At 48.0% G+C, this 11,346-nt stretch overlaps 1 protein-coding gene across 1 annotated transcript in view; it reads right to left on the bottom strand.

Moving 5' to 3' along the window:
• The window catches only part of SRCAP (Snf2 related CREBBP activator protein), a 31,107-nt gene extending 29,658 nt beyond the window's left edge, over positions 1–1,449 (bottom strand). Inside the window, exon 1 of the mRNA XM_084250517.1 lies at positions 1,310–1,449. Within this exon, the coding sequence (XP_084106643.1) occupies positions 1,310–1,363 (54 nt within the window). The 5' untranslated portion in view covers positions 1,364–1,449. The remainder of the gene's footprint in view (positions 1–1,309) is intronic.
• Between the last annotated feature and the right edge of the window lie 9,897 nt (positions 1,450–11,346).

The raw sequence follows: 11,346 nt of genomic DNA on the forward strand, positions 1-11,346 counted from the left end.
GCAATGTGTTTCAGTAAATCCGCCTGTTCTGCTCCCCATTCTGTCTCTGGTGAATCCTCTCACCTGTGCCCCCTGCATCACTGAGCTACACCCCAATTCTACACAAAAATAAATAAAATCTTAAAAAAAAAAAAAGGCTGAGAACAAAATACTACTTAAATACAGGTAATGAGGGTAGACATGAAATTCATTCTAACATGCCACACCATGTGCGACTCAACCTCAGTCAAATGAAAAGTTCATGTCACAAATTTTCCCAGCTGCTTGAGTGATAAATATCAAATCTCCAAACCATCAAAAAAGCCTACTGCATGCAAACTCAGATGCCTGATAGCAAATGTCATGATGTTCCCATTCCCTGCACCTCCTTGGTATGAGAAAAGACTACTATAGGGGCCTCCCAGGGTTAAGTCTCAGTGCGATCACCACTACAGCCTGAGTTGGATCCCTAGCCAGGGAGCTAACCCGCATGTCGCACAGCTGACTTCTGTCTTGCCCACTGCTCCCCCTTAGCAGTGTATTTCAGTGTATTTTAGCAGTGTATTTCTGCCTGTTCTGCTCCCCACTCTGTCTTAGGTAAATCCTCTCACCCCCAGCACCTCTTGCCTATACCCTGAGTTCTTCTATGCAAAAATAAATTTAAAAAAAAAAAAAAGAAGAAGAATGACTCCTACAAACCACCCATAACATTTACCTTACTCCAGTACCAAAAGTTATTCTCAAAGCAGTCTTACAAGCATATTGTCCCACCTCCATTTCCGACCTCCCCAAATTCAACTTTTTTTTAAAGATTGATTGATTGATTGATTGATTGATTTATACAAGCACTGGGTACAGTCAGAAGTGTGGGAGGGTGAGAGAATTCACCAGAGCCAGAGCAGGGAGCAGAGCAGGCAGAAGGACTGAAGTACACTACTTAGGGGAGCAGGGGGCAGCAGGAGAGGTCTGTACGCCATGCGGAACCCTCCTCCAGTGGCCGAGAAGCAGCCGGGGATGGAACCAGCGCTGCAGAGGCTGCGGGCAGCTTCGCATCCCAGCGCTCAACCGCTGTACCCCAGGGGAGGCCCAAAACTCAACTTTTTTTAAGAAGAAGTTTCCACACTCTCAGAGATCTTTACAATAATGTCAAGTAGAAGAGTATCCAACAGGCTTGACAATCCACCTGAACACTAAAGATTCTCCAAACTCAGCTATCCAGGTAGCCAGCGTGATGTAAATTGACTAAGACCTGATACATTTCTTCTCCAACTTCAGATTTAACAACTCAAAAAGCAAAAGCGAAACCAAATCCTCCTCCCCATTTTCAAACCTGTGTCTGCAAGATTGGGAGCTGAGGGTGAGCAGGAGAGGGGCTGCTCTGCATGGTCCCTCTCCCAGGCTCCTCTTTGGACGCCTGAAGAACGACTGGATCGTTGTCACCACTACTGCTGGCCGAGGGGCTGGCGTCCGGCTGCAGGGCATGCTGGGAGCTGGCCTCATTCTGGGCCACCGGCCACCGGGACCCGCCTTCCAGGGCCCGGGGCCCACTAGGGCGTCCCAGTCTCCGCTCAGGTCCACCGGCCTCTGGAGCACCTAAAATAAAGAGTAGAAATGGGATTTAAAAAGCGGGCCTCCCCTGGTGGCAGCGGTTGAGCCTGCTGCCTCTGTAGCGCCAGTTTGTTCCCCGGACACCGGCGAGGGTCCCACAAAAAAAATAAATAAATAAAAATAAAAAATAAAAAGCATCTTTTTTAAAGCCAGGAATAACATCAAAGAACAAACACATATATTACATTTCTTAAACATCTTCAATGTGTCAGATACTTTACTAAGTACTTACTTGATAGGTTCTATAATCCTCATGTCTAACCAAGTATTTTTAGGCCACAATGTTTATTTAATTCCTTTTATACACCAAAGACAGAACCACACAGAAGACCCCTGACCCAAATAATGCTTACATTCTAATAATTTCTCTACTGAATAACTTAAGAAATCTAGACACAAAGAGACCAAATGACTTGCATAAGGACACACAGCAAGGAAGCAGTAGAAGTTAAACCTAGGGCGTCTAATGCCACAACCATGGAGAATGTGCAACTCTCCTTGGGAGAGCCAGTGTGATCAGATCTTTCTCGATTCAGTCTAGCTCTATTGTTGCACTGTGACATCAAAGCACAAGTATTGACCTGTCATTTCTCTGATTATCTCAAATATCGCTCCCATTAGCACCAGTATACAAAATGTTATCTGAACCCTCACCTGTGTGAGCTGAGACCACACCCCCTGTGAAAGTCTGTACTTCCACGGTGCCGCCGTATTGAGAGTAATGCTCCTAAAAGGGGAGGAAAACAGTAGTGAGGAACCAATCCACATTTACCAACATCCATCAAAGCCTTCTTTACACCAGCTTTTGAGGCCTTCAAACATACTTGATAGGTTCTATAATCCTCACATCTACCCTATGAACCAAGTACTTTGAATCAGTTCAAAAACTGTAAAGAAGCAAGCTACCGGAGGAAAATCTCACGTTTTGGCAAAATGAAAGCAAATCATGTTTTGTGAAAATAGAATTCTCTGGAAACCTAATATTCTGTCTAAGGGGAGAGCAGGGAAGTAAAGCAAAAAGATTAAGTTAAGCAAACGAAAGTGTAAAAAAACATGCAAATAAAGTTGTGATATCCAGAAGCTCAAAACGGTGCCAGGCTGCCTGTTCTTTCTGGTGAGAGCTGAATATAGTCGCAAGAGAATCCATCCTTATACCTGTGCCAGGCGACACTTCCCCAAACACAGGAACTACAACAGGAGAAATTAGAGGGGCAGTTTTACGTGAGGCAGGCCGCGAAGCGAAGAACCATGCCCCGGAAACTGGCAGAGTAAACCCACACAAGGCCCGGAAGTGTTTCCCCAGTGTTTAAGGAAATTCCTTAACCACGGTGCTGCCTTTGATTCACTCCCTCCTCAACACATCCACAGGACCGGAGCTAACCACAATCCAAGAGGCTTGAACTCTTGACCCCAGGCTCCACTGCAGTATCCCAAACTCTCCTACCAGATTGACCCATCGTGACCCCTGACCTCTGCCCCAAGTTGCCACTAGTCCTAAAATAGCCCCGCCCCCTCCTGGACTCCCACCCCACCCAACGTGCGCGACCGACTGGGGGAGGGGTCGGCGCGTGCGCGGCTGGCGGCAGAGCGAGCCGGCTGCGCGCACCGCCCGGGGGCTCCCGCCAGAACCCAAACCCACGCACACAAGGGTCGCAGGGCCGGGAAGTCTCTCATCCCCGCCCGTCCGGGAGCGCGCCCCCCCCCACCAGACCGCAAAAGGTTGAGCTAAGGGAGGGTTCGTGCCGCCAGGTCCTGATCCCTGACTGGATATGGTGGGCGCGCGTCCCGACCACTCGTCCCCACGCCCCCCTTCCTCTTCCCGCGCGCCCCTGAGGGGGGGGCTGGGGCTGGTGGGCGGGCAGGAGCGCACCTGGGTCCGTCCTCTCAGGGCTCGCTCGCTCGCTCAGGCACGCGTGCGCAGACGGGAAAGCGGGGAGAGGAGACGCGCCCGGGCCCAGTGCCGACCGGCCTGGCCCCCCTCAGCCTGTCTCTATGGGTGCGCGCCGACAGCCTCGCGCACCGGCCCCGGGGCCCCGGCCGGAGGTGCGCGCGCAGCACCCCGGGAAGGTGGGAGGGGAGGCGGTGGCGGAAAGATGCGCGCGCAGTCACCCATCGGGGGAGGGGGAACTGTGGGGCGTCCGCCATCTTGTCTCCTTCTCCTTACCTGCGTCCTCGGGGGCGTGCGCACCACCCCCCTCCCGCAGAGGAGGGGGGGCAAGGCCCCCTCTTGGCCGCCGCCTTCGCGGCCTTTATATTCCCCTGGGGCCCGCGGCTACTGCCACCGCCTTGCCTCCACTGCCTCCTCTCACGGCACAGAGATGCGGTCGGTGGGTAGAAAAAAATGGGAGACGCTACTCCCGGCGAACTGCTGCTTCCAAGGCCTCACCAAAATGGCCGCCGCCGTCTCGGCCGCCACCACCACCACCACCACTACCACCACCAGAGCTCTCTATCGCTACCGCCGGCGCGGCCCGTCCTCTCGCGAGAGACAGTAACTGGCGGCTGGGGGAACGGGGAGGCTCGCGTGCTTAGCGTAGGGCGCTGCCCGGAACGCAAGGCAGGCTGGGAGATGTAGTCCCCTGGAGGTTCTGGGCTTCTCCCTCAGCTGAGCGTCTTCCATCATAGCTGCTGCTACTGGAGCTGCATTGCGGCTGCCAATTGAGCCCGGTGCACCCCCCTCCCGCCTGCTTTTTTTTTTTTTTTATAGATCACCTAGCGACCTGAAGCAATTTGTCAAGTACTTTCAGTAAGTTAGCGGAAACCTTGAATGGGCTTCTGAATTCCCACTGCAGTCCATTTGTATGGAGCTTTACACAAGGGTAGTATTCCCAATAGCACCTTAGCAATTTGTTTGCCGACTTACTAGACTAAGAACCCCTTTGAGAATCTGATACCCTCACCCAATAACAGAGTAATAATAATCATAACAGCTACTTTTTACACAGGCCACTTTGTGTTCTGTTTATCTTTTAATCCCAACAAACATTAATTTTACAAATGAATTTATGCACATAGATTAACCAGTCACAGAGCCTAAAGCCCACCTTAGGAACCCAGTTTAGAGAGCCCTGATAAAGCTCTGATTCAGCTACATTTCAAACAGTTTTATGAAACTGTTCTTCTCAGAGTTAATCATTTCCTCTCTGTGGTATTTGAAAACCGTGTTTTTCTTACCCAAAAACCAGTGGTTGGAAACTTGAAAACCTAAAAGAGCCAGTAAGGTAACGTAAATAAAGCAAAAAGGGATAGGCGAGGAATGTGATAACAGGAAGCCACACTCTGTCCAAAAGGAACAACCACTGTTCAAACTAATATTCAAGTGGCCAGCATACAGGAATATGCGCTAAAAAAATGTAAGAATGAGATTCTGCCCACACAGGCTGCCAATTCACTATCTCTGTCCTATGATGGAGACTCAAGACACTTGGAAGCGCCCAGACAGAAAGTTTAAGTGACTAAATGTCCATCTACTTAAGCCTAGTCCAAAGTTGTGTTGGTTTTTTTTTTTCTCCAGACTAAAACATATTTTGGACATCCCACCATAAAACCATAATGAGGGCCTCCCCGGTGGCACAGCGGTTGAGCGCTGAGTTGCGAAGCTGCCCCACAGCCTCTGCAGCGCAGGTTCTATCCCCGACTGCTCCCCAGCCAACGGGTGAGGGTCCACATGGCGCACAGACCTCTCCTGCTGCCCGCTGCTCCCCTCAGCAGTGTACTTTGGTCCTTCTGCCTGTTCTGCTCCCTGCACTGGCTCTGGTGAATTCTCTCACCCTCCCACACTTCTGACTGTACCCAGTGCTTGTATAAACAAATAAATAAATCTTTAAAAAAAAAAAAAAAAACAATGAGTTTCCAAGAGATCTCACATCTTTTGGCCTTCCCCCATGTCTTTTCATCCTTTTTCAATTATTATTCCTTCAAAAATCAGCCCAGGGCCTCCCCGGTGGCACAGCGGTTGAGCGCTGGGTTGTGAAGCTGCCCCGCAGCCTCTGCAGCGCCGGTTCTATCCCCGACTGCTCCCCAGCCAACGGGTGAGGGTCCACATGGCGCGCAGACCTCTCCTGCTGCCCGCTGCTCCCCTCAGCAGTGTACCTCGGTCCTTCTGCCTGCTCTGCTCCCCGCTCTGGCTCTGGTGAATTCTCTCACCCTCCCGCGCTTCTGACTGTACCCGGTGCTTGTCTAAATAAATAAATCTTTAAAAAAAAAATCAGCCCAAAGATCACAACTCCCAGGTGATCACTCTTGACAGGTTGATCAACTCCATCCAGTCTCAGCACGGTTAGCAGAATGACCTTTTTGTAGAAATCAGATCATGTCATTCTACCATTTAAGACCCCCAAATGGCAATTTAGTTCACATGAATGAAAACCCAAATTTTGTACCATACCCGTGACCAAAACATAGAGATTATGTTGAGCTAAGAAGCCAGACACAGGGAGTATATACATCCGATTCCAAGTATAGAAAGTTCAAAGGCAGGCAAAATTGAAGATGATAAAAGTCAGAACCATTGGAGGAGAGGAGTTTTCACTAGAAAGAGGTAGAAAAGGGATAAATGTAGATTAGAGGCTCTAAACTTTGGCCCACAGGGCCCGTGTCACCCATCCCCTGTATAGCCGACAAACTAAGACTGGTTTTTACATTTTCAAATGGCGAAGACAAAATCAATAGAAAAATAATATTTTGTGTTTCATGAAAATTATATGTGTTTCAAATTTCAGTGTCCATAACTAAAGGTTCATTAAAACCTGACTGACCATTCATTTATATACCATCTGGGACAGCTTTCATGTTAGAATAGCAGAGCTGAGTAGTTGCAACAGAGACCACTCAGCTTAAAGTATCTCTGTCACTGGGCCTCCCCAGTGGCGCAGCGGTTGTGCGCTGGGTTGTGAGGCTGCCCGCAGCCTCTGCAGCGCCGGTTTGATCCCTGGCCACCGAGCAAGGGTCCCACATAGCGCGCAGACCTCTCCTGCCGCCCCCTGCTCCCCTCAGCAGTGTACTTCGGTCCTTCTGCCTGCTCTGCTCCCTGCTCTGGCTCTGGTGAATTCTCTCACCCTCCCGCGCTTCTGACTGTACCCAGTGCTTGTATAAATAAATAAATAAATCTTTAAAAAATATATTAAAAAAAAAAAGTATCTCTGGCACTTTCCAAGAAATGTTTGCTGACCCCTGTTCTATATCTTGATTTAAAAGAAGTTATATCCATGGCAGTACACAGATGTAAACATTCACTGAATTGTGCACTTGAGTTTGTATGTTAAATTATACAACAAACATAGAATTTTGTTTGTAATTTATAATTAAAAAGAATTTTATGGGCCTCCCCAATGGCACAGCGGTTGAGCGCTGGGCTGTGAAGCTGCCCGTGGCCTCTCCAGTGCCGGTTCGATCCCTGGCCGCTGGGCGAGGGTCCCACATGGCGCAACAGGCCTCTCCTGCCACGCCTGCTGCTCCCCTCAGCAGTGTACTTCATCAGTCTGCCTGCTCTGGTCCCCTCTCTGGCTCTGGTGAATTCTCTCACCCTCCCGTGCTTCTGACTGTGCCCAGTGCTTGTATAAATAAATAATAAATAAATCTTTAAAAAAAAGAATTTTACACAAACCTACAGGATATGACCCCTACTTACCTTTTTTTTTTTACTTCATTTACCCCTTGCTCACTATACTATATCATCATGCCCTTCTCCAAACCATCCATTGAGTTCTTTTCTGCTTCCAGGATTCTTACTCATCTTTGTAGTTTTCTCTGTCTGCGATTTATTATAATGGTGATCTTTTTTTTTTACACTTTTTAAAAAAGATTTATTTATTTATACAAGAACTGGGGTATAGGGCAGAGGGGCGGGAGGGTGAGAGAATTCACAAGAGACAGAGCAGGGAGCAGAATAGGTGGGCTGAGGAAAACACTGCTGAGGGGAGCAGCGGGTGAGACAGGAGAGGTCTGCTGCACCATGTGGGTGTCTCCCTGGCCGGCTGAGAATTGAACCGGCGCTGCTGAGGATGCTGACAGCTTCACAGCACTGTGCACTACCCACTGTGCCACCAGGGAGGCCCTCATGGTGATCTCTTTTAACAAAGGTCTTAGTTCTAACTTTACCTCTCGGAGAGGCTCCCTGACTTCACATAGTCCTTTCTCTGCCAGTCACTCCCTAGAATCTGCTTTCTTTACAATACTTATCTGAAATTATTAATTTATTTGTATGCTTGTTTATTGCTTCTTACCCACTAAAAAATGAGTTCCCTGAGAGCAAGGACATTGTCACAGGATTCACAGTACTCTCTAGATAATTACTAAAAAAATGAAAAACATTTCAAATAATCCTGTAAGAAGAGATTGTCAGTCCCATCTTACAAATGAAATTTTGGTTTAATGAGAAGTGAATGATGAAGACTCAGTATTGTTAAGATGTCTATTCTTTCCACTAGATTCTATGCAGTCCCAATCAAAATGCCAGCAAGTTATTTTGTAGATATCAACAAACTGATTTTAAAGTTTATGGGGAATATTAAAAAAAAAAAACTAGCAACAACAAATGTTGGCGAGGATGTGGAGAAAAAGGAACTCTCCTGCACAGGTGGTGGGAGTGCAAAATGGTCCGACCACCATAGAAAGCTGTGTGGAGATTCCTCAACCTACTAAAGATAGAGCTTCCATATGATCCAGCATTTCCACTCCTAGGTATTTACCCAAAGGACACAGAAACATTAATTCCAAAGGGCACTTGCACCCCTATGTTTATAGCAACACTATTTACAATAGCTAAGCTATGGAAACAACCCAAATGTCCAAAAATAGATGACTGGATCAAGAAGATGTGGTACATATACACAATGGAATATTACTCAGCAATCAAAAAAGATAAACTCATGCAATTTGCAGCAACATGGATGGAGGTGGAAGGGATCATGCTCAGCGAAATAAGCCAGAAAGAAAAAGAAAAATACCGGATGGTCTCACTCATAGCAGGAATCTAGAAAACCTAAATAAGGAACCAGGAAAAAGACTAATTATAATAAAGAAAAAATCAAAATCAACAAGCAACTATAAACCAGAGACACACTAATGGGGGGAGGGAGGAGAGGAGGGATTAGGGTCAAAATAAGGGGGGTGGGAATTGTACAAGGAATATAACCAAAATGAAAATGCATACATTGTGCAATAATGAAAAATGACGTACAAATTATATAACATTGGGCCTCCCCAGTGGCGCAGCAGTTGAGTGCTGGGTTCCGAAGCTGCCCGCAGCCTACTACGCAGCGCCGTTTCCATCCCCGGCTGCTCCCCGGCCACCGGAGGAGGGTCCCACATGGCGCGCAGACCTCTCCTGCCGCCCGCTGCTCCCCTCAGCAGTGTCCTTCGGTCCTTCTGCCTGCTCTGCTCCCCGCTCTGGCTCTGGTGAATTCTCTCACCCTCCCGCGCTTCTGACTGTACCCAGTGCTTGTATAAAAATAAATAAATCTTTAAAAAAAAATCTTACTGTTATAACCAAGACATTGTGATACTAGTAAAAGAGAGACAAATAGACAATGCAACAGAATAGATAGTCTGAAAATAGATGCATATGTAATCAAATGATCTCTGACATAGGAGAAAAAGCAATACAATGGAATAAATTATCTTTTCAATAAATGGTGTTTGAACAACTGGACATCCATCTGCAAGAAAATCTTGACACAGGCCTTACACCCATCACAAAAATTAACCCAAAGTGCATCACAGATCTAAATGTAAATTACAAAACTATAAATCTTAAAATATATATGGACCTCCCTAGTGGCACAAGGGGTTAAGCACAGCACTGAGGGGAGCAGCGGGCGAGAAAGATTTATTTATGCATACAAGAACAGGTGTACAGGCCAGAGGTGTGGGGGTGAGAGGATTCACAAGAGACAGAGTGGGGAGCAGAACAGGCAGATCTACTGAAATGTACTGCTGAGGGGAGCAATGGGTGAAACAGGAGAAGTCTGCTGTACCATGTGGGTCTTTCCCTGCCTGGGGATCAAACTCATGTTTCAGTGGCTGCAGACAGCTCCATAGGCTGTGTCATAACCCCTTGCACTACTGGGGAGGCCCAGATCTCTCTTTCTCTCCTTTTTTTTTTTTTAAAGAAAGTTTTTAGGACCTCTCTGGTGGCACAGGGGATTGAACACAGTGCTGTGAAGCTGTCTGCAGCCTCTGCAGCATGGATTCAATACCCGGCCAGCCAGAGAGATACCCACATGGCACGGCAGACCTCTCCTGTCTTGCCCACTGCTCCCCTCAGCGGTGTTTTTGGTCCACCTACCTGTTCTGTTCCCCACTCTGTCTATGGTGAATCCTCTCACCCTCCTGCATTTCTGGCCTGTACCCCGGTTCTTGTATAAAATAAACCTTTTCAAAAAATTAAAAATAAAGGTTTTTAAAAACAAGAAAATGCAGGAATGTTTTTTATTTTTAAATAAAAAATAATCTTTAAAAAGATTTATTTATTCATACAAGAGCTGGGGTACAGGCCAGAGATGCAGGGGGTGAGAGGATTCACCAGAGACAGAGCGGGGAACAGAACAGGCAGACTGACTGAAATACACTGCCGAGGGGAGCGCAGGTGAGACAGGAGAGGTCTGCTGCACCATGTGGTTTCTCCCTGCATGGCTGGGCATCAAACTCGTGCTGCAGAGACTGAGGATTGCTTTATAGTGCGGTGCTTAACCCCTTGCGCCACCAAGGAGACCCTATTTTAGACCTATATACCGAGTCTCAAATTCATCACCTTTGGGTCAAGTTAAGTCTTCAGACACACTTTACACAGCGGTTAATGTTCTGGGTATTAGTAATTCTTTAGGCATGAGAATGGAGACTCCTACTTGTCATCACAGGTGTCACATGTGTGGCTTCTGAAGGTAGTTGAATTGCCACCTCTTGTTCCTACTCTTTTTTTTTTTTAAGATTTATTTATTTAATTATTTATACAAGCACCGGGTACAGTCAGAAGCTGGGAGGGTGAGAGAATTCACCAGAGCCAGAGCGGGGAGCAGAGCAGGCAGAAGGACCAAAGTACACTGCTGAGGGGAGCAGCGGGCGGCAGGAGAGGTCTGCGCGCCATGCGGGACCCTCCTCCGGTGGCCGGGGAGCAGCCGGGGATCGAACTGGCGCTGCAGAGGCTGCGGGCAGCTTCGCAACCCAGCGCTCAACCGCTGTGCCACCGGGGAGGCCCTTGTTCCTACTCTTAGGCAGTATTGGGTGTGCTCTCTTGACCTGCATTTCCTCTGCCCACTGACAGGCCTTGTGCTGGGTAAAATAGAGACAGGAGGGCCTCCCCGGTGGCGCAGCAGTTGAGCGCTGGGTTGCGAAGCTGCCCGCAGCCTCTGCAGCGCCAGTTCGATCCCCGGCTGCTCCCCGGAGGGTCCCACATGGCGCGCAGACCTCTCCTGCCGCCCGCTGCTCCCCTCAGCAGTGTACTTCGGTCCTTCTGCCTGCTCTGCTCCCCGCTCTGGCTCTGGTGAATTCTCTCACCCTCCCGCGCTTCTGACTGTACCCAGTGCATGTATAAACAAACAAACAAATAAATAAATAAAATGCGTGCCTCTTTAAAAAAAAAAAAGAATTTAGTCTCTTTGAAGATTAAACTGTGATTCTGGTAAAAATCAAGACAGGACGTTTGATGCCACAGGAAAAGGTGGTCAAGGGTCAGGTCAAATCCAGTGGGGAATGAGGATTAGGGGCTTCCTATAGAAGATGTTGTCTGAGCCTGACCTTGACAAATTTAGCCATGAAGCG

Source organism: Talpa europaea (assembly GCF_964194135.1).
Source record: "Talpa europaea genome assembly, chromosome: 12".
NCBI lineage: Eukaryota > Metazoa > Chordata > Mammalia > Eulipotyphla > Talpidae > Talpa > Talpa europaea.